The sequence below is a fragment of the Cynoglossus semilaevis genome, chromosome 4 (assembly GCF_000523025.1).
Source record: "Cynoglossus semilaevis isolate Cse_v1.0 chromosome 4, Cse_v1.0, whole genome shotgun sequence".
Classification (NCBI taxonomy): Eukaryota; Metazoa; Chordata; class Actinopteri; order Pleuronectiformes; family Cynoglossidae; genus Cynoglossus; species Cynoglossus semilaevis.
In genome coordinates this window covers 16562871-16586327 of record NC_024310.1, presented here as the reverse complement: position 1 = coordinate 16586327, position 23457 = coordinate 16562871, and the positions used below count along the sequence as shown (strand labels likewise).

Genomic DNA, 23457 nt, shown 5'->3' with positions numbered 1-23457 from the left:
CAGTAAAGAACTGACCATCAGCACAGAGGAAGCACGTAAGGACCTTGACCCAAGTTGTTGCCGGTGCTCTATTTATGAGTTTATGAAAAAAATTAATAAAAATAAATCAAATAAACCACTGTCTCCTTCACACACTCCAGAGCCTGATGGTCCTCCCATGGACGTGGTGCTGCAGCCTGTGACCTCTCAGAGCATCAGGGTCACTTGGAAGGTAAACTATTGGAAACACAAGTATTTTTCATTTAGAAAAAGTCAAACCTAAGTGTTATTTGGGACGATTAAGTACATTTATCATATATTACAAATAGAGACACAGGCACAGCATATGACCTAGAGGTCAGACTAGTGGATACCCTCGTACAAAGATTTTATAAAAATGATTTGAAATGGTCCAGATGCTGCTTTTATGTTAAATCTTTATGCACATAGTTACTCTTCCTATTTTCCATACTAGGCCCCCAGAAAAGAGCTGCAGAACGGTGTGATCCGCGGTTACCAGATCGGTTACAGGGAGAATGGGCCGGGCAGTAATGGCCAGTACAGCATTGTGGAGATGAAGGCCACTGGAGACAGCGAGGTCTACACTCTGGACAATCTAAAGAAGTTCGCCCAGTATGGTGTGGTCGTCCAGGCCTTCAACAGAGCAGGCACTGGACCGTCCAGCTCAGAGATCAACGCCACAACACTGGAAGACGGTGAGAGTCACAGTAAACAACACATGCATAACGTACAGCATCCCAGCATGCTCTCTGCCCGCTCTGTATGTGACTGTAAATGTGGAATATTTGCCCGACCTGCTGGGATGGAGGAAACACAGCAGTGCTAAACAGCAGGATGTTGTATATTAAGTATCCTTAGTGTAAATTATAAACCTGGTTTGGCTTTGATTTACAGATACTGCATTTTTCTGTTTGTGTTCTGTTTTTGCCTTCTCACTATCTAATTAGTGCTTTGTAGCCTGAAATGACTACATTCCATCTCCTTTCTAGCTTGTAAGGATAAATGTTGGCAGCGGAAATCAAAATACCTTCTCCTGCTTTTTTTTTTTTACAAACATCAAGGGCACATATTCTCACCAACAATTCACTGTCTGAGCAGCAGTGGAGAAAGAATTATGTGATCCGTGTGGAGTGAAAAAAAGAAACCATGGAGGTCTTGCCTTACACCACAGTGAATAGAAGCCTGATGAGCGCAATGTTGAGCGAGTGAATGCATGACTTAATGTGTGACTGAATAAACCATAAAAGCATGTAGAAAGCAGGCACCTTACTCAAGGCTGCCTAATCCTGTATTAAGGGGTTTTTAAAACACATTTAGCTGCAGAAAAATTCACACTGACAGGAAGGAGTAATATCAAGTTAGAGCAGCAGTAGCAAAGAAATGATCATAAAAAATGACCTGTGATCAAATGATACCTTTAGGATGGTACAGTTTTGTCCTTGGAGACAGGGAAGTACTTTCTTCATCTTGATATTCAACATCAGCTACGAGTACAACAAATGTGACTACAAACATTCACTGAGTTTGTGGAAACTAACCAGCCCTTTTCTACAACTGTTTTCTTAAGTTTCTTTTTGAAAATACTTTTTGAATATTGCTGCTATAAGTGCTCTGCAATAACTTTTAGATACCACCAAACAACCATGGTATTTCATTGAGAATCAGTTTATGTTCTACAGTAATGATGACACAAAATTCTCCCCCTACAGGTTGACCTTAAAACTGCTTGTCTGTAATGCCAGACAACTCTGAACTGAACTCAACTGAACAAGTATTCGAAAAGCAGTGGATTTGTAGTACTGTACTAGTACAAGTGAGGGCTCAGAAGTATATGTGATACTGTATGACTGTTGCTTCTTTGTGCATCCAGCAATATTTTGTGTCTGAGTTACAGCTACAGTCTTTTGGCCTAAGTCGACGTCTGTGGACACGAAGACAGTTTCTGGTCCGACTCTTTGAAATGTTCAGTATCAATGTGCATCGTCTGTGTTTCTCTTGCTCACTATAATACAGCTGACAAACACATACGTCACATGAATACTCGTCCACCCAATGAGTGCTGAGCAGAGCTCCATTAGTCCAGAGCAGGCAGAGTCCTCCAATTCTTCCCTGTGGCTGTCACCGTGGCGACAGTGATATTGATGGCCATTATGATAATAGTGATAACAACAAGCATACTAAAAATAATTATAATTAGCATGTCTCTCTGTCTGTCCCTGTCCCTCTCTCTGTCTCTCCCTTTCTCCCTCTCTCTCTCTGCTCGTTCCTTCCACTAGCTTCCTGCTGTAATTATCCACAGCTGAACGCATTGTCTCCCTGCTCCTTCTTTTCATCTTTTTCTGCCCTTCCATTGCTCCCCTTGCTTTTAACTCTTCCCCACTTCCTTCCTTCTCTCTTTGCCCTTCAACCCACATATCCTCCTCCTCCTCCTCTCTGTAGCCTCAGTCCAAAAACTGCCTTTTGTTGTGTTCAAGTATGTGGTGTATTTTTTTTTTCTTTTTTTTTACATCCTGTTTATGCTCTTATTCATAGGAGGTTATTTTAGGACTTCTCGTCTGCCACCATTATTTTTATATTATCGTTAAATACATGAGAATGTGTATAGATGATCTACATATAGACAATGTCCTCATGTTAAGGTGTGAGAAAGGCTTCTTGTCATAATCTCTCTGCTGTTTTCAAAGTCCAGAGACATTGAATTTCAGTGACGCTAAACCAACTTTGAGTCTCCAAATCCACCGCCCTCCTCCCTCCATCCTCATCCCCACCACCTCTCTCCTCACCAGCTGCAGAGAGATGCCCTGGTGCACGGGGCCCATCCTCTCCCTTTCATTCCTCCCTATCTTTCACTTGCCTCTCTTCCTCCCTTCCTGCCCTTCCATTTCCTCACAAGTTGACTTCTGTTCATCTCAGACAGTGTGTGTTATTCAAAGCCTGAAAGGCTGATGGTCAGCGAGAGCCAGCAGAGGAGACACCTGGGCTGGAGCAAACAGAGGGCAGCCTGTATAGAGACAGAGAGATGTGGTGGTTGTGGAGATGCTCCTATACATCAGACTGGATGCATGTTGTGGGATTTTTTATTTTTTTAATCCATCACTGGCCTTTTTGCTCGCTTCAGGCCTGATATGGAAATGTATCTGGGGGACCACCCAGGGTTGAGTCTTTTATGAGGATAAAACAACCTTAAAATTAAAATTCAGTTTTCACCTAAATAAACCTCAGGCCAAAATCTCAACATGCCGTGCAGCTACGGTTTGGACCCAAATGACCCAACACAGTGGGCAGGGGGTCCACGGTTTCTTCTTTTTCTATCCTTGATTTACACTGTTTCGCCTTTTCACCACACACTTCCACATTTATTAAGAAGGTCCTGTTCCCTTATTCTGACTAGAAAGACAACTCTCCCCTCTCCTTTTTACTAAATAGTTTGAGATATGTAAAATGTAATTATATTTAAGTTCAAAGTTAAGGTGAAATTTTGAGATAAAAGTCCAAAGTTGAGGGCCCCATACTGAAATACGCCAAATAAGTGTGCATAACCATTTTGGAAGAGAAACTGAGGGGGGAGGAAATTACCAAAGAAAATAAAGAAATACACATTTTTCAATTTCAATCTTAGTATATAACGCTTGAAAAATGAATATCTACAGGTTTATCAGATACAACAGTAGCACATTGCAGAAGTTGTCTTGATTTTCTATATATGGACTGTTAAGAACTCGAAAAAATACTGCCCGCTGCTCAGAGAGGCTGTAATCACTTCATCTATTATTCCAAGTATACATAGGTCTCTTGGAGTCCATTTTGTCATTATGGTGCTACTTCAGGAGCTATTTTAGCCAAAGGTGGTAATCAGAAAATAGATTTGTTAATGATTCTTGGGGGGTAAATCTTGGGTTTCTTTTCCTGATTGGGGTTGTTTTCTTGCAAAGATGAAATTCTTCCTACTGGGATAAATTCATAATTTTTTTCTGTTTTTGACATTCTCTCTCTTCTCTTTTGTCTTTGTCTCCAGTGCCCAGTCAGCCTCCCCAGAACATCCGAACCATTTCTGTAACATCAGATGAAGCGGTTATCACCTGGTCTGAACCCCCTCGACTCACCCTGCATGGCGTGCTGAAGGGATACCGCGTGGTCTTCTGGGCTGTTTTTCCTGATGAAGGTGAGCCGAACATGTCTGTGACTCAGAATATCTCTCTAGTCACAGCTCCCTGTTGATGTCATCCTGCTTCTCTCTTCTGGTGTCTCAGAGTGGGGAGAAATGCAAAACATCACAACCATCAATGAGCAGGTGGACCTTAAAGGCCTGGAGAAGTTCACCAACTACAGCATTCAGGTTCTGGCCTACACCCAGGCGGGCGATGGCGTCCGGAGCAACGTCCTTTACATTCAAACCCGTGAAGACTGTGAGTCAGTGAATTGTCACACATGCACCGATTTGTCAGTTTCTTTGGTCACGTCTTGGACAGATCAGTGGTTTGGCTTCTTGCTGTGGGAGGCCGACAGACAGGAGCGTTGGAGGGTTTCTGTGAGGATGAGGACGCCTATTAAAACCTCTTTGTACTCTGATGTTCCATTACCACTGCTAATGAGAATTAAGAAGACTAAAAGTGTGTGTATGCGATTAGTTCAGGAGCCGAAGGGCGTAGGCAATGCGACGGTTAAGTGTGTATTTGCATGTGTGTGTTTTCTCGTCTGTCTCTGTGTGTGTGCGGGTGCGTGCACGTACATAGCCTTTTAATGCGTGTAGGTCTTGCTCAGCAGCCGCCACAAAGAGAGGGGATTAATTCTTTGTGGCTTAGAAAGAATTAATTTTGTGCTTACACTGTTGGGCTGTGGATTACATCCGTATCCGCCTCTCCTCTCCCTCCCTGGGGCCAGGCAGAGTAGGAGGCAGGCGTCTGGAGATGTAGAAAGTGAGGGAGTGAGGAGGAGCGGAGGAGTGAGGAGGAAGCAGTCATTTTTAAGAAGTGCCATCTCAGAAAAGGGCCTTTATTCTCATTCCTGGCTCTATCTTTATTTTATAAGCTGTGCCTCCTGGAATGGCTCTTCATTGTGTATAATGTACAATGTGTTATGTCAGCCTTTGTCCATGAGTGTGTGTGTGTGTGTGTGTGTGTGTGGTTATCAGTGGTGTGCTGAGAGTCTCCTTCTCCCTGATGAGGGTTGACACCGTGTCCAGGGGCAACCTCTTCACACACTGTCCTCCGTCTCTCTGAGGCTCACCCCTCCCTCTGCCCCCCCTCCTACAGATCTTTCTGTAGCATATGAAAATGTGTATTTACACTTGTGCAAACTGTCAGTTACTGGCCGGCATTTCTCAGCCTCCGTTTTCTTTACCACAGTTTTATTGCAGATTTTCAAGCAAGATTTTTCATCATAAATATTATTGAGAAGAATACTTGTTAGATACTGGACTGCAATGATAAAAAATAAATTTTTAGACTGCAGTTTTGATAGTTTTAGGTTGCATTAGTGTCGCCCAAAAAAAAACCCCGTACTGACCTTTAAGTTCTGCCTGAACTAATATTATAAAAATGTTAATGAATGTTGAAAAAATAGTGATGCAATTTGTGTTTATCCGTGAAGACTCGACTCTTAGGAATTCGCAAGATGTGTGTGTGAAACGAATCCACTAGTCATCCCTTATTTGTGACGCCGAGTGTATGTAGGTGTATTCATCAGCAGAGACCATGACCTTCCGTCTCTGTGATTTATATGTTACTATTACAAGTATCTAACATCTCTCCTCCTCTGTCTGTGTTCCCACACACAACAAATCAAAAAAACAAATCCTACCTTTAAAGCTCTTAAGTCAGTGTTTTACACAAAGAGAAATGTAACTGTCTCGCATTTTCTCTCCCATCAAGATCCTGGACCCCCAGCTGGCATCAAAGCTGTGCCTTTCTCTGCCAGCAGTGTTGTTGTGTCCTGGTTACCCCCTCACAAGCCAAATGGAATTATTCGCAAATACACCATCTACTGCTCCAGCCCTGGGTCAGGCCAACCGGTGAGTACCGCGGGCAGGGCGGGGAGTGTTTTTAAAGCTGGGAGATGTGGGAAAATGACGATTCAAAACTGTCTGGGAGATTATTTATTGATTATTTTATTTAGAAGCTGCTCTACAATTTATTTCACAGTTAAATTAAAATAATTACGGCTTATTTAACGTGGAGCTGCAAAAAAAGTGTGTGTGTGTGAGGTCTAGTGCTGCAGTCTCAGCAAGAGGAGTGTGTGAAATGAGCTCTCCTCCTACCGCAGTGTGTGTGCATGCAAACTCAACCTCCAGCCTAATTTGCATATCTGTGTCTCATCACGTTGCCAAGACAACCTCATCTGTTCATCAACAAGAGCAGAAAACAAGCTCGGCCGCAAGCACGCACACACACACTTTAGGAAGCACACCCACATTTGCACACGTGAATATGTACACAGGTGTGTGTGTGTGTCATACAGTCATAAGGAGGTGCACTTTTATGAGCAGGAAATCTGCCCAGCGCACATAGTTGCACACATACATGCACAAATGCACCTAACAGATAAATGTACCTAGCCCAGCGTAAACAACATCTCCCCCATCTCCCCCATTCACAAATCACTCTCTGTTTATCCCTTAACCCCTCCTGTCTCCTCTCTCTCTCTCTCTCTCCTTCTCCCTCTCCCTCTGATTTTCCTGTGTCTCTCCTTCTTTCTCTCCCTTAAGCCCCCATGCAGAGTTTGGAATGATTACTATGTAAATGAGTGTGACTGGAGAGGTGGAAGGAGGAATTGGGGGTGGGGGGTGAGGGGGGGCCAGACACACCGTATGGGGACCACTTTTGTTCCTCTTTTCATTATCTCATTCTATCGTTCCCGGATCACAGCTATCTCCGAGCCGGAGGAATATTTTAATATCCGTTACAGCAGCACACACACTCTGTCACTTTTCCCTCCTTTCCTTTCAGCATCCAACCACCCACCCACCCACCCATTCATTCATCCGCCCCAACTCCTACCCCAATCCTTCCACCCAGAGCTTTGCCTGCAGTGGAATATATTGAGATAGATGTACAGAGGAGTGACTTTGGTCAGAAAAAACAATGATAGAGGGATGAAGTAAATCCCAAGGGAGGAGCGGAGGGGAGGGGAGGGGGGGCAGTGTATAAAAAGCAGAGCTGAGCCCAGGGTTGATTGTTTAGACTGGGAAATGAAGACATAGATGCAAAGATGTGACAGAGGAGATGGAATTGTTGAGAATCCCCGGAGACGAAAACATTGAAAAATAAAAACAAATATAAAAACAGACCCAGAATTTGTTTGGCCCAAATAAACAGTCAGTAAGACAGTAGACCAACCGGCAGCACCTGCTGGTTCTTCACAGGATTTTTCCTGGTCTGCCACGATTACAGTGTTTTCACACTTTTGACACTGTGTCAGTTATGGAGTCATCAGTGACAAGTGACTGTCACTCAGTGTGTGTGTGTTTGCGTCTGTGTGTTTTGAATGGGCAGTGATAACTATAGGCCTAGACAGCAGACACATGGATGTTTACACCCACAGCAATTACACACCCACCTTCAGGTCATTTATGTCACTCTGTATCCATCCTCTTCTCCCCCCCCTCCCCCTCCATTGTCGATGCCTGCAGTAGATAGGCCTGATTAGTGTGTACGACTCCTCATATCTCTGACTGTTTCATTTTTCCGTGTCCCATTGTCTCCCTCTGTATCATATCTCTGTTTGCTCTCCCTGAGGAGAACAGAGGAGGAGAAGGGCTGGGTTTTACTCCCTCAACGCTCTTATCTCCCTCTCTTTCTGCACCTCCTTCCCTTCACTGTCATCCTTTCTTAGGTATGCCTTATCATAACATGCCCAGGAACGTCTTCACCTTCCAGCCCCGTCTTTTACGTTTTCTCTTGTTTTGATTGAAGAATAATATGAAAAATATACTGTATATAGAAAGAACATTATACAAAACATTTAATGACATTAATCCTGAAAAAGTGACAAGTCATCTGCCAGAATTAGTCTGTTTCTTTAGCATAAATCATTTCTACAAAAACCCTGCTTGTCTGTTTAGTGAATAAAAACCTACAGTAGCGTTTTTATACTTATTGCATTGTGAAAAACAGTGCTACGGGACATGGGAAAAGTGTTCCAAATGTGTGCTGGGTTTTACTTTTACTTAGGGCTCTGGCTTTAATGTGGTAATTTCAAAAATTTAATTACAAAAAAAAAAAATCTCTCTCCACCCAGTCGTCTGATCTATTGTGTGCTGACTTCACCGTTGACTTCACTGACAATACCAGGGCTGAAAAGTTACCTTGAAATGTTGCAGTGATAAAAAACACAAACACACACCAAAAACCGATGGTTTTATACAAAACTTTGCCCTTAACCAACTACCATTTGGATGATTTCTTTCCCTTTTTAATTAAAAAAAAAACCTTTTCACTCAACAAGTCAACACTGACTCTTTTCACACAGCCCTATATTTCAGCATCAGCCGCTGACCTCCACCTCCACCTCCATCTTTGATTTGTTCCTAAACTTTCAATGACTTTAATGGTGAAGATACTGGTAGAGTAGTTGCCTTGACACTAGTTTTCTCACTTCAACTTTAACACGTATCAGTATTGTATTTTATTGTGATGAATCGACATTCATCTAAATTTTTAAAAATAAAAAATGACAGAAGTCTCCTGTGCTGTTTTAAATCAATCATTTTTCTTGTTTTAACGTCACGACAAAACCTGTTCACATCTGGGTTTACAGACACAGCTACTGCATTCAAGCTTTTGCATCAGCCTAGAAAATGTTAACAGTCAAATGGTGTCATTAAGTACCCTCACATTGGTCATTGAATCTGTATCAGATGGGACCAGATGTGATTGTGACAACAATAAACGAAGAAAATGTGATACCTTTCAGATCGTGGCAACATTTTTATTTGAATTTAATTTGCATATTAGTTTAGTTGGAATAAGGACCGTTTTCCGGGCGTGTCCGCTGCCTACAGCGCACAAAGCAGGTATCCTAAGGTTTGAGTTTGGTGGAGCAGACTTAAATAGACTTTAATGAAAGTTATGTAGAGAAATAGTTTTGTTTTTAACCTGTATTCTTTACACCGTTTGCCAGCTAACACCGTCCTTCCTTTCTATGTCCAGCTGCCCAGTGAATACGAAGCCAACCCGGAGCTCCCGCTCTACAGAATCACCCACCTCAACCACCGGCAGCAGTATTTGATTTGGGCTGCAGCTGTCACCACTGCAGGCCGGGGTAACTTCAGTGAAAAGGTCACAGTGGAACCTGCAGCCAAGGGTGAGTGGCTGTCATTAGAACCTCAGTGTGATCTTAGTTCTGGTTCTTCACCGGATGCCACCTAGCTGAGGTCTTGGTGATTTGCACATGACAGTGTGTGGATTAAAGTTAAAATTTAATTTGGCATGGAGGTGTTTCAGATGCGGATGTCCAGATTGTTAGTTGTGAATGAGACAACGTGTCCTTGTTTTCAGCTTCATGTTCTGGTCCTCCTCTGCCTCTGCATCCTTCTCTCTCAGGGGCAGTTATTCCACTACAGACACCATAGAATTCCTCTTCAAGCCTCTTAGCGACAATGCTACGATCTAAAAATACATTTTTAATGGATGCTTCGCTCTGCATCCCTCATGACTCTCTGGATCATATAAATGCTTCCTCTCTTATTTTGTCACTTGCTCTTTTTTTTTTTCTACACACGTTCCATGTGGTTTTTCTTAGACCCTGTTTGGACCTATGGAGATCTACAATATTGATCTGAAAGTTCAGAGGGCAATGGCTACGCTGGCCCCGAACAGAGAGGAAGAGAAGAAAACAGAAAAGAGAGCAGGCGGAGAGAAAATAAAATCACACACTTGAACCAGAACTAACTAATACACAAGACAATATGTGTTTGAGAGGCCAGTTAAATCAATAGGGTTTGGTTTGAAAGAAAATAACAGAAGTAAACGAACGTAGTGCCCTTTCAGACACGTTATTGTCATGACGAAGCACAGCCATGACCGGTGTGGTCATAAAAATTCAGGATAAGTTTCTGTAAGAGGGTTAGGGGATGGAACATTGAAGGAATTATTATTATTTTTCTTATCCTCTCTGCTCATTCTCCGTCCACGTTTCATCATTTGTTTACAGGACAGAGACACACACACACAAACACATATGGCACATATTTGTTTTTCTCATCCAGTGTAAATCACAGTGAACACAGTTCCCGGTACAAATATGTCCCTGAAGTCAGTGTATATAAAAACAAATCAATGTATGCTTTTTATGTTTTCACTTCTCATCCTATCGATCCCAACAGTGCACACACATTTGTTTATTTGGTGAGGAATATTTCTATTGGACAGTGGAAAGTTTATCCGATAGTACATATTAATTAGCTGTGTTTGGATTAAGTGCTGTTTGCCTTGTCCAATCAGTTAGCTCTGTTTGTCTCCCTCACTTGGATGCCGTGTTGTTTACATGCCGGTCTCCTTCCTCCAGCTCCAGCTAAGATCTTGTCATTTGGTGGAACAGTAACAACGCCTTGGATGAAGGAGGTACGGTTGCCGTGCAGCTCGGTCGGAGAACCAACACCTACAATAAAATGGACCAAAGACAGGTGACCGTTCCACGATACTCTTTTCCTTAACCTCCAACTTTCTCTTAAATATTCCTTCTTCTCACCCAACTCCATTCCACCTTCTTTCTTCCCTCTTTCTTTTTCTTTTCCTCTTCTTCTCTTTTTGGTGATATACCCTGATTCTGCTCACCCATGCTGCATTGCTTTCCTCCTGCTCTTGTTCTTTTGCTCATTTTATATTATAGTTCATCACTTCTAACAAAATAAACCCAGCTTTCCTTTTTTTATTGGGTAGAGACGAAAATCCAGAATTTTAAGTCTAAGACAGTTTCCTAATAAATCTCCCTTCCTCCCCACTGTTAGTGAGGACACAGCCATCCCAGTGTCTCAAGACGGGCAGCGTCTCATTATGACCAATGGGACAATAGTGCTGCGGTCCGTCAAAGCCGAAGACTCTGGTTACTACACCTGCACAGCCACCAACACCCTGGGATTTGACACCATTATCGTCAACCTTTTGGTTCAAGGTGGGAACATTTCTGTTCATTTCTCACTTTTTCGCCTGTAACGTAAATGATTAAAGAACCTCAAACTTTAATCTTTGCGTGTTTGCTCTCAGTTCCTCCAGACCAACCTCGTCTGACCGTCTCCACCACCTCCACCTCCTCCATCACCCTGGCCTGGATACCAGGGGATAATGGAGGAAGTTCTGTCAGAGGTACTAGAAATACATGGTTCTGTTCTCCTTTCAGCATAGGCCCAAAGCCTTTCTTCTTTTACACCCGGGATCATGAACTAGTGGCCCGCGGGGCGGCTCTGGCCCGCCGGACCGCCCGAACCGCCCAATCCAAACATCAGATGATAATAATGTGACGAAAATGTGATTTTTACTTTATTGTATTTGAGTGTCCAGTCCCCAAGGTGTCTCTCCAGAAAAATACTTTCCCTCTCACAAATAATGTTCATAAACATAGTACAAAGTAATATAAATATACTACACTGTTATATGTCCTATTTGGATACATATTTATAGGTTTTTCCTTTAATCTCCGCTCTAAAAGTTTAACTTTAATGGTAATTTTTAAGCCCTTTAAGCTCCTACTGTATTTTCTGGAGTCACTCACCTAATGTTGAAAAAAAAGAACAAATTCACATGCATTCCATGCACAGAAGAGGAAAAGAAATGTTGTTCAAACACAGTGTGATAGGTTTGAGGTATGAGATTGACTTAGTTCTGCTCGGCTAAGCCTGGTCCTCATACATCCACCGAGCTTGTCTGTTCCTGCTAATATATGTGTAACATGTGCCTGATTGCCCTGTGAAGTCATGTGCACAATGTCAGTGGGAGGTTATGCTCACAATTGCCAGGCGGGGATATCTTCTGTACTGTTACAGCGGTGACATACAGGAGCTCCCCACAGGAAAAACAATACACGTTCACAACGAACTTTTTGGAGATGGTTTGAAATGAAAATTCACCGGAAGACACACACACACACACACACAGAGAGAGAGAGTACATGGATCAACAAATAAACCAGTCCGTCTTCATTAATCCTGCAGGATGGATTTCTGTGCTGATTCTGCCCGTTCTCTGTCTCTGTGTCTGAGTTCTGTTTCTGCTCAGCAGCCGTCAGAAGGTGACAGTACAGTAACAAAAACATGTATTATTCTTCCATTGGATTTCTGTCCCATCATCTGAGAGAGAAGCACAAGAAACAGATGAAGGAACTACGGAGTGAGGAGAGGAAACCTTTTCATAATAAATACATAGTTTCTCACTTTTGATAGGGGAGGACAGATGGACAGAGTGGGGTTTTAGGGATTGTGTTTGAGAGCAGAAGGGTGTTGGCTCTTCAAGGCGGCAGATTATAAAACAGTCACCATATTGCACTTCCTCATTTGCATAGATGCCCAGTCAGCGCCATCCCGGTCTAGTGCTTTGTAGCAGGGGATAGAAGGAGAACAGCTAGAATCCTCTCCGTCATAGGCCAATGAAAGCAAGAGAAGTGCTGACTGACACTGTCATCTAGTGGATGGTGAAGGTATGACGGTTATATGCGACAGTTCGTTGTTAGAGTGGATCCTTTTCCACTTGTCCCTTTCTCATAGGTTGTCAACGTTCCTTTCGATTTTTTTTTTTACATCTGCTGGTGATAGGTGGAGTCAAACCTGAAACTTTCTGCATGGGGGGCAGGACTGCTACCGCTGCCCAACTCTGACCCTGAGTGATTGCTTCCAGTTCTGTAAAAAAAATTATGTGTATGTTCTGTCTTTTATGTTTAGGTTTTGTGCTGCAGTACTCCGTGGACAACACAGAGGAGTGGAAGGACGTTTTCATCAGTTCCACCGAGCGTTCTTTCAAACTGGACAACCTGCGTTGTGGCACCTGGTATAAAGTAAAGCTGGCCGCAAAGAACAGCGTCGGCGCTGGGCGGATCAGTGAGATCATTGAAGCAAAGACTCATGGGAGAGGTGAGAGGTCGGAGTTTATGAATTATATATATTGACTTTAGCAAGATAACTGTTTGTCTCTCTTTGTAAGTATATAAGAATCACACACAACACACTGGAGTTTAATTGTTGTTGTTTTTTCAGAACCTCAGTTCAACAAGGACCAACCGGTCTTCACCCACATTAACTCCAGCCACGCCCGCCTCAACCTGCAGGGCTGGGCCAGTGGAGGTTGCCCCATCAGCGCCGTCACGCTAGAGTTCAGACCCAAAGGTGAGGCGGTGTTTTGTGAGATTGTAACAAAGACTTAAGTCACTTTTGATACAAAATAGAAGGCGTGGACCTAATGCTGCTAACTTGTCGTAGGTACTTGGTCGTGGCAGAGCGTTCGCACCAACGCCACCACTGATGTATTCCTGGCTGAGCTGCGGGAGGCCACCTGGTACGAGCTGAAAATGAAAGCATGTAACAGCGCTGGCTGTGGAAACCAGAGCTCCCAGTTTGCAACACTGGACTATGATGGCAGTGAGTAAAAATTCTTTTGGCGAATGCTTTAAATGAATAGTAACTGAACTTCCACCGGAATGATCAATGTTATGTCAAATTATTAATTGTGGCTCATTCCGGTGCAGGTACAATCCCACCCAGTAAATCTCCTTTGGAAAAGAATGATGATGTCAAGACTCTGTTTTCCATTGGCTGTCCTGTGATCCTGGTCACTCTGGGTGTCGCCCTCCTCTTCATAATTCGCAAGAAGCGCAAAGAAAAACGTCTGAAGAGATTACGAGGTGAGAGAAGAAGAAGAGAGGAAACCAGATATATATTCACGTATCAGACAAAACATATGTATTTAAATATACATTATAAACAGGGCTGTGTTGTTAGTCAGGAATTAATACTAGATGTTCTCTGCTCTGTCTAGATGCCAAAAGCCTGGCTGAGATGCTGATAAGGTATGAACTTAATTGACTTTGCTGTTATTCTCGGTCTATTACACATGTCCCCAGTTGTTATATTCTAAAAACACTGCACACATTTTTTGTTTTTGGTATTTCTGCTATAGTAAAAACAACCGCAGCTTTGACACCCCAGTGAAGGGCCCTCCTCAGGGTCCACGCCTGCACATCGACATCCCCAGAGTGCAGCTGCTGATCGAGGACAAAGAAGGCATCAAGCAAATTGGTAGGAAGAAGGGAGACAGACGTCGGTGCAGCACCACCTTCATGAGTTTATACTCATCTGTAGTTGTTTGGTATGGTTTTCTCCAGGTGAAGACAAGGCCACTATTCCAGTAACAGACACAGAGTTCAGCCAGACAGGAAACCCTCAGAGTTTCTGCACAGGAGTCTCCGTCCACCATCAGGCTCTCATCCAGAACAGCGGCCCGCTGATCGACATGTCAGACATCAGACCAGGAACCAGTAAGAGATTTTATTCTCATTATTTATTAGTTAAAAAAAATATAGACTGTATATAGAAACTGGACAGCTGCTGTGCTGCATTCACCAACATTCAGCTGTGGTTTCAGCAGGTATACCACACTTTAAAAACACAATGTTTGCTAATTGTGTGCAACAGCTAAGTAGAATAATTGAATCATTGTATTTTTTTAAAACAAGGAATCACTTTTTCTCCTCTGTTCCTGACTTTTATTTTTGTTTCTATTCTTTATTTATGCTTCTATCATTTATTTTTGCATTCATTTACCACCAGATCCAGTGTCGAGGAAAAGTGTGAAGTCAGCCCACAGTATCAGGAACCGTTATTCCAGTCAGTGGACTCTGACCAAGTGTCAGGCTTCCACACCAGCCCGCACGCTCACGTCAGACTGGCGAACAGTTGGCTCCCAGCACGGCATCACCGTCACCGAGAGTGACAGCTACAGTGCCAGTCTCTCACAGGACACAGGTCGGCACATGGCTGAGGAGACACTGAACAGTCGTTGAGGCTGTTCCCAAAGATGTCTCTGTGTGCTGTAAATACACTCACCGTCGTTGTTCTTCAATTCCTGTTCACAGATAAAGGTCGCAACAGCATGGTGTCCACGGAGAGCGCCTCCTCCACCTACGAGGAGCTGGCGAGAGCGTACGAGCACGCCAAGCTGGAGGAGCACCTGCAGCATGCCAAGTTTGAGATTACGGAGTGCTTTATCTCTGACAGCTCATCTGACCAGATGACCACAGGTACCAATGACAACGGAGACAGCATGACGTCCATGAGCACGCCGTCAGAGCCCGGTATCTGCCGTTTCACTGCCTCGCCGCCAAAACCACAGGACTACGACCGTGGCAAGAATGTAGCTGTTCCCATTCCACACCGCGCCAAGAGTAAGTGATTTGATTTTTATTTATATATATATATATATATATATTTATTTTCACACTATTTTTGAAGATAATTTTGTCGTTTGACTTATTGTTAGTGTATATAATGTATTTTAATGTAATGTTGGTTAGTTTGATAGAACTGTATTTTATTATGATTTTAATTTCTTTATTTGATTTAATTTTATATTTTTTCCTTTTATTCTATTTTCGATCCAAATCATTTGATTCTATTTTATTTTATTTATTGTAGTGTTTAATCTATTTAGTCAATGCCATGTTGGTTTATTTTATTATAATTCCTTTAAGTTTCATTTATTTTTTTCATTTTATTTTATTTTATCAAAGTCAATCTTTTACTTTTTTATTTTATCATATATCATTTTTAATTTTTTGGAGGATTGTATTGAATTCAATGTTCTTACATTTATTTAATATAATTAGGTTAATTCAATTTTAATTTATTTTTTATTCTATTATATTTATTACACTTTTTAAAAATCATTACACTTTTTGTTTTTTTGTGCATGGGACAGTGTAAACTATATTTGACATAGAGCTCTGATATTGTTTAGGTCTTTTCTTTTAGTCTCAGGTTTAAGTGATGATGAGTCCTGATCATAGTATTCGTTTGTTTTTTTCTAATTTAATAACAGATGCCTTTAATTCAGCACCCACTTCTCTGTATTGGGTCGTGCATGTTGTGTTATTTAGGCATTTATTTGACTAAGAAGACACACTGACATCAACTCTTTTCCAGTGAGTCCTAGTCAGGAACGCTCAAACATCCGTGTCAAATGTGACCTCTTTACCTCTAGGTGACTACTGTAACCTTCCCCTCTACATGAAGTCAGACCCTTTCTTCCGAAAGCAGTCAGAGCATCATGACCCATGTCCAGTGGTTCCACCACGCGAAGCCTCCATTCGTGGCCTGGCCCAGCGTGCGTACCACACCCAGGGACGTCATGTGACTATGGACTCTGCCAAGCAGCAGGCCCTCAACAAGGGCCACTCTGGTCTGTCAAACCTCACCTCCTCTGGAGGAGCAACAGGAGGTGGTGGAGGCGGAGGTAGTGGCGGAGGGTCTGCTAGCTCCAGCAGTTCCACGCTGCCCCAGAGGACTCTTACCATGGCCGGCTCCTCTGCCTCTTTGGCCCAGAGCGCTGCTGCTGCTGCTGCTGCTACCGCCGCAGCTGTAGGAGCAACAGCATCTTCCTCTGGAGGAGGGGGGGCAGCAGGAGCTAGTGGGGGCACCCCAGGAGGTGCCTCCTCGTCATCCTCTAAGATGGGAGGATCCAGGGACTCTCTTTTGGAGAGCAGCTCCTCCGGCTTGGGCAGACTGCAGAAGCAGAGGGATGGAGGCGCAGGAGCCTACTCTAAGTCCTATACTCTGGTGTAGCCTTCCGTCACCGCGGCCTGTCACTGTAACTCTTTATAGACTGCTGGTCAGACCAGCGTTTGCCTGGAGCCCCTTGTGGAAAAGTGGGCTGAGGGACACACACACATGCACAGCTGACCCGTCAGTGCCTGCGCTGTGCCAGGCTGCAGGGGGTGCTGGTTGGTTTCCCATCGACACTACTGTATGAAAGGGTCAGAGTTGGCTCTCCATAGCACAGGGGTTTGCCTTCCTTTCTGCCTGATTGCTTTCTATGATTCTAATTATAATAATAACTATTATTACATCATATTTCTCTCTCTTTCTCTCTCTCTCTCTTATTTCGTCGACCTGGAAATCACTCTGCCAAATACGTAAATGATTTATCTGTCCGCGACATGTTCTTACGTTTCCTAGTGAGGACACTGTACTTATGCACAAACTGCTTTCACCATTTACTGTCTTAACTTCTGCATCAAGACAGTGGTCGGATGGACGGACCAGTGTGCGTCGCTGAGTTTTTCATTCTTTATTTGTTTTAGCTTTTCCTTTTCTGTTACAATGTATTATCTGATGGAGGGAGAGCTCATATCACAGCACGGTGCCATGGCAGGGGTAACAGTGGCCGGAGAGAGGTTATTTTACCCATAATTCATTTATCCATGGAGGTGAAAGGCTGGTCTCCTCAATACCAGGCGTGAGACCTGGTGAATTTTCTTATACATGCAATGTATGACACAGCATATAGGGTTTAAATGAATACTTTTATAAACTCAGACTCAGAGCAGAGCAGGTACGGAGTGTCCAGGACCGATCCTAGTTCCACAGACCTTCCCAAGCCTGGGTGTGTGTGTGTGTGCGCGCATGTGTGTGCGGGTGTATACAGTATGTGTAAATATATATATGTATACATGAGGCAGGCACACACCGACGACAGTGGGACGCTTCTTAAACTCAATCCATATGCTGACCAGCGGGCGGACGTCTGTATCAGAAACGAACAACACGTGGGTGGACGTCCACGGGCCGGTGGACAGATAATGGATCATGACGATGCTGACGATGCAATCACTATGATCTTAATCTCTTCAGTTATCTCTTTATTTTCGACCGATGTGGTGCCGTAGCATTGCTTTTGAATTGAAGAAAAAAAAAAAAAACATCGTGGAATTGAAAAAGCATCCGTAGATGTAGAGGAACGGTTGATTATCTTTTGTTTCTTCTTTCTTATTTCTCTCACTTCCTCAGAACAGAGAAGAACGAGAGCCTTTCTGAGTCATCAGGGTGCTGTCGTACCACCTTTAGTACTGATTTTTAACCTTTCTCTACTCTTCAAACCCCTTCTTGCTTTGAAACTTTCTTTTCCGAACTAGGCCTCGTATCGTATCTATACAGTGTCACTGTGACTAACAGCTAGCTTGGAGGCTAGTTAGGTTAAGACAGACTGACTGGTAGAAGACATTCTTAAATATGCACAGACGAAGCCGAGACGCTGTCTGACGTTGAACGACAACTTGAAGTGAAAGACTGGACGCTAACGTACGGAAGGTTCTTAGGGATTTCTCCCTGAAGAACTGTTGACTAATGGTCATGACGATAGATTCACGACTTTGAGATCGTAGACGAGAGACATGGATCAAGTTAGCAGGTGTTAGCGAAACAGGAAGTGGAAGTTCAGTTTTCTTTCAAACTAAAAGATGTTTTCAAGCCCCTTCGCCTCACTGAGTTGATTTTAGCTTTAGAGAAAGTACTGTACTTTTTTTTTTTCTTTGTTGCCCATTATTTTTCTCCCAAAGTTTTTTTTCCCATATCAAAGATGTTCCAAAAACAACTGAGTTGCTCCAAATGTTTTGGTAAAATGTAACATCAGGGCTCTCGCAATAGAAAAAAAAATTTTAAAAAAATGAAGATATCATATATGTTTCTTTTCAAAGGTATGTACAGACATATATTTCTATTCAAATATATAACAAATATATGAATAATTAAAAAGCAGAGAAATATAGAAACACTTCTAATTGAAAAAAATATATATGAAAGATCACAAGACAATCGCTCAGAGTGGAAACCGCGAGAAGGAAAGAAGGATGCAAGGAAGGGAAACAGGAAACGGGTAGCACACTTGGAAGAAAGTCAGTTGGTGACGCTGAGGTCGGAGAAATGATCCTTGTGATTTTGGAATATGTTACAGTTGCGGCTCCTGTGCAGCAGGGGGCGGCTGACACTACACAAGCACAGTGAAGGCAAACCGTTAGGTGTGAGATTGTGTCGCTGTGGTTTGTGGCTCAGTGCAGGAAGTGTGGTGTTGAAAAAGAAAACAGTGAAAGGAGGAGAGCCTGTACAGTCAGTGAGTCTGTTGTAATATGTCGTATTGTAGCTGCTGAAGGTGTGTTGGCAGAGTCGATGCCATTTTCCCGACTGGAGACAAACAGACACGACACGACAGGACGTCTGTTTCCTATCAGTGTCCTGGCCTTCCAGCTCTGGGACTAGGAGTCTACAAATACACCAGTATAATTCAAACTAATCATTACAGTATAAACATAAGATGTTATCTTCAGTGTTGTCACATGACAAATGCGAATGGGAATTTTTTTATTATTTTCAGGTTAATTTGAGTCGTTCCTTTTTCGGTTGTGTAGACACTTCAAGGACAAAAATGGGACATGACTTTTTTTATCAACCAAAAACAGAGGGTTTCTGACTCTGGTCGTATGGATATTGAATGGAGTCGTGGAGAATAACTGCCTAAACTGCTCAGTTCAGTTCAGTGATGTGGCCTTGAATGTAAAACACTGATCTATTATCAGTTTGTCCAAATTGTTCAGGCTGACCTTAAGAAAATATCCATATTTTCTAACTCTTTAAGTTTTTGTCAACGCTGAATCTAGTTCTAAGTAAACAAATGGAACTGTTTAATAGTTAGTGGTTTGTTTTGAAGCTAATATTTTTATTTGCGACTACGTTCAATCATCATTATTCAGTAGGAGGGCTTTCAAACTATTACTTTTCTTAATTTATCAACGGACAGCTGGTGATTAATCACAATAAATCATGATTAATCGTGATTGGAATTGATCATGATTAATCATTATTAATTGAGATGCATCAACATTCCTAAATTATATATTCAAATCCCTGTAGTCATCTGTGAATAATCCAAATTATGGAATTACATGTTAATGACATTTATCAAGAAAACATGCAAAACTCGACATTTTGCTTCGCAGAGTTGGTGGATTTTTTTAATGTGATTAATATCACATAGTAATTTATTATAAATTAAAATATTTATATAAATATATTATGCATTTAAAATATGTGCAAATTCAGATCAGATTCAGATACACATCTTTGTGTATCTTTGTGTTTCTGTCAGGTTTCGATTCTGATTCAACTGCAGAAAAGTTTAGCTTTAACTGGTAGTTGAATAGCTTCGTCTTTTAGTTGATATTTAATTATTATTTTATCCCCTACATATTTTTTTTTATGTTGCTGAAAATGTCAGAGAAATTATCTTTGTCATCCTGCGGACAGTAAATTGCAGGGCGGTTGTTTCCACTGCGTGGATGTTTCCTTAAGGCGCAGCCACATTTCTTCCAAACTGACTGTGTATCAGTGTTTTTAAGGCCAACTTTACTTCCTACTTCCCCCTCTTTTCCACATCTGTCCAACCAATCCGACGTTGCTTTTCTTAACTGTACCCTTTATTCATCTCTACAACATGAATTCTACTACTAAAAAGACAACCTGTGTAAATAGGAAAGTGTTTTTGTATAAATGAGTACTATTTTGACACCGTCACTAGAAACCAGGGCACAATGTAAAACTACAAAGTTATTGTAACGAGACAGAACAAAGAACTTAATGAGAAATGATATAATTATACACAAACTGCTTTATCTCTTCTTTTATGGAGCGGTGGAAACATGTCAGAGGGAACCATGCATCATCACTGAGGTTGACGTCTTCTTTTGCAGAACGTTTGGTTGAGTTGTCTTCTTTTTTCCATTTTTTTGTGTGTGTTTTCTTTTGTTGATTTGTCATTAGTTGCTGGACTTTTTTGTTTACCTATTTCCATTTTTTAAGGGAGGACAGCAGCATTGCATGTTCTGAAAATTTTTGCTGGTTATAAAACTCAAAGGGGAACGCGGTGAAATGAACTACTTGGGGAGGGGGCGATGAATACAAATTTTAAAAACACAGAGGTTGTTCCTTACTCTTTTACGGGGGAAATGTTGCTTCAATTTGCAAATGCTTGTGTTTAACTCTACATTTTCTTTTCTATGAAAACCTACAAAACTGAAAAAGAGTACTCAACACCTTGTGCAATAAAGCTATCTTTTTATGAACTGTGACGAGTGTCTCCGTCCTTTTACACGGTAAAGTGTGTGGTGTTTGGACCTTTGTGCTTTATAACATACTGGGTTTCATGGTTTTGTGTCGTTATTGTAAACATTTTTGTCAACTGGAATTTTCACTGAATGTTTTTCCCCCTACATTATCATTATATGAATTAATTATAAAAAAATCAAATTTTGTAGTAATAATTTTTAATGTTAATTGTTGAAGCTGAATATATATTGATTAATATTAAGCTTCAACAATTAACATTAAAAATGATGAAAATGTGTCTTAAACTTCAAGGTGCAGCCGCTAGAGGGCGATGTACTGCAATAAACACGATATACTTCATCGACGTTTCTTCAATTTTAAGGTTTTTTTTAAAGGCGATTAATGACCAATGTTTTCATATGCAGTTTCCTAAATGTTTAATCTGATAAATCACAGGGTTTAAGTGGGTTAATCATGATTAATTATTTTTAAAACGAATTAATCATGATTAATCAAGACATATAGACAATCTTAATGTGACCAAAAACTCTGTATATTGTTGGAATGTATGTGTTTCACATTTGTTTAAAACAAGTGACAATTATTCACTAATACATATATACAGTATATATTTACAAATATTTGGAAACATCAGATGTTTACTGTATGACATTGTTTGTTCTGTTCCACCAATCCAGGAGCTCTGTACAATTTGAATGTTTTTTTTTCTTGTGTCTACTTTATTTTACTAATCCTTCTCTCCTCCACTGATGGATTTTTTCCTGCTCTTTGATTCGTTTTCTGAACTTTTGTCCCTCTTTGCTCGTCTACTTGCCGTTCTTCTGTTTCTTCTGCTGCAACTTCCTGAAGTGGCTCTGGATGGTTGCAGCGGCTTTCTCTACCTCAACAGGGCTGAGTGGAGGCTCAGTGGGGGAACCGCATGTCCCGTTGCAGGAATCGGAGTCTGAGCACGACAGGACACAGGGGATAGCCAAAAAGGTAGAGGCAACAGCCATGGAGACAAACTCTGTGGTGGTGATCAGTCCACACACACATGATTCACACACACGGATTGATTCTTCTGATGAATAAAAACCATAACGTTAATCTGGTACTAGCTCCAGAGTTGCTAACCAGTACTTACTCTTTCTGAACACTCCCATGCTGTTCCTCCTGAGGCCTTGGAACTGTCGAGCAAACAGAACAGGTTTTTTAAAGGACAGCAGTCAGCAGGACGTGCTCTGACGCACCAGGGAAGAAAGAGGACAAGTCGGCGTTAGAGATTGTACCAGAGATACGTGTGGTCACCGTCACAGGTACGGAGATACTCATATCTCATCATCTTATCCGGAAACATAGCTCGCATAACTTCGACCGCACGAACAAAACGACACGGGTGCAAACCAGCTGTGATGGAGCAACTATTGTGTTGACAGCTCACGTTGTATTGTGTACTTATGTGTGTGTTTGTTTGTTTGTTTGTTTCCTTCTCCAACTGCAGTCACAGTAATGACCTGAGTCATAAATCCCCCTGATCAGGATTACAGTTCAGTGGCAGACGAGTCACAGATTGAAGGAGCAGCTTAGCCTTTCTATCTATCAGTTTGGCTGAGAGCCTGGGTTGACTTGAGAAGAGAGAATTAAATACAACGTTGAACTCAATAATACTAAACATTTTATTTCATCTTTAAACCTTTTAGCATCACCTACGACTTTGGTTTATGTTCCTGACCTTTTGACCCTGTCATCAGTATCACATAGAATATCACAATACAAATGTTTTCTTGTTTAGTTTTTTTTTTCCAAAAGAACAGAAAGCAGTGTGTATACATTTTGAATTCAGTTCAGCAATCCATTTTCTGACTTGAATTCTCCTGCAGGTTCACGGAGGAGCTGCAGCCAATCCCAGCAGTCAACAGGTGAGGCATTCACGATCGCATTCATATCATTTAGAGTTGATTCTGAGTTGGAATTGTATTTAGATTTTTTCAAGGTTCATCTCAAATTCACTTTTTATTCTGAACCCCTCAGTGAGACACCGTACAGAGGTGTGGAGCAGCTGTGACCAGCTTATGAAGTTCAGCTCACATGCTGAGTCAAGGTTGACTGCTGATCCCTCCACAGCTCCGCATCATCATTATGTAACAGAAGATTAGGGAGCGCAGAACATCTGAAGGCTATACCGGCTGAAGCAAACAGAATATACGGTGTATGTGAACAACTGTTACTAGTGTGTAATTTAAGTTTACAGAACCTTTGGTGCTGAATATTATGACTGTACTTATGCCTTTTGTCATGACTGACCTCCTCGGGTCGGCTGCTCCTTCGATTGGGTGACACCGAGTGAACCTGCCAGGGTAAAGGCTGGTTCACCATATATGGTAAAG

General features: G+C 41.9%; 1 protein-coding gene across 2 annotated transcripts in view; it reads left to right on the top strand.

The window, feature by feature from the left end:
* The window catches only part of dscaml1 (Down syndrome cell adhesion molecule like 1), an 83921-nt gene extending 61538 nt beyond the window's left edge, over window positions 1-22383 (top strand). Inside the window, exons 16-36 of one of the 2 annotated variants that reach the window (XM_025055273.1) lie at window positions 1-35; window positions 141-211; window positions 455-695; window positions 4016-4162; window positions 4251-4406; window positions 5871-6010; window positions 9147-9300; window positions 10504-10621; window positions 10946-11109; window positions 11202-11300; window positions 12869-13057; window positions 13181-13309; window positions 13403-13561; window positions 13669-13824; window positions 13959-13989; window positions 14100-14218; window positions 14305-14457; window positions 14750-14944; window positions 15055-15363; window positions 21941-22069; window positions 22249-22383. The exon at window positions 1-35 is cut by the window's left edge and continues 145 nt beyond it. In XM_025055273.1, the coding sequence (XP_024911041.1) occupies window positions 1-35; window positions 141-211; window positions 455-695; window positions 4016-4162; window positions 4251-4406; window positions 5871-6010; window positions 9147-9300; window positions 10504-10621; window positions 10946-11109; window positions 11202-11300; window positions 12869-13057; window positions 13181-13309; window positions 13403-13561; window positions 13669-13824; window positions 13959-13989; window positions 14100-14218; window positions 14305-14457; window positions 14750-14944; window positions 15055-15363; window positions 21941-22038 (2863 nt within the window). In that variant the 3' untranslated portion in view covers window positions 22039-22069; window positions 22249-22383. Of the gene's footprint in view, window positions 36-140; window positions 212-454; window positions 696-4015; window positions 4163-4250; window positions 4407-5870; window positions 6011-9146; window positions 9301-10503; window positions 10622-10945; window positions 11110-11201; window positions 11301-12868; window positions 13058-13180; window positions 13310-13402; window positions 13562-13668; window positions 13825-13958; window positions 13990-14099; window positions 14219-14304; window positions 14458-14749; window positions 14945-15054; window positions 15364-16178; window positions 21094-21940; window positions 22070-22248 lie in introns of those variants that run through there. The other variant, XM_025055272.1, reaches the window with a different exon arrangement.
* Window positions 22384-23457: the final 1074 nt, after the last annotated feature.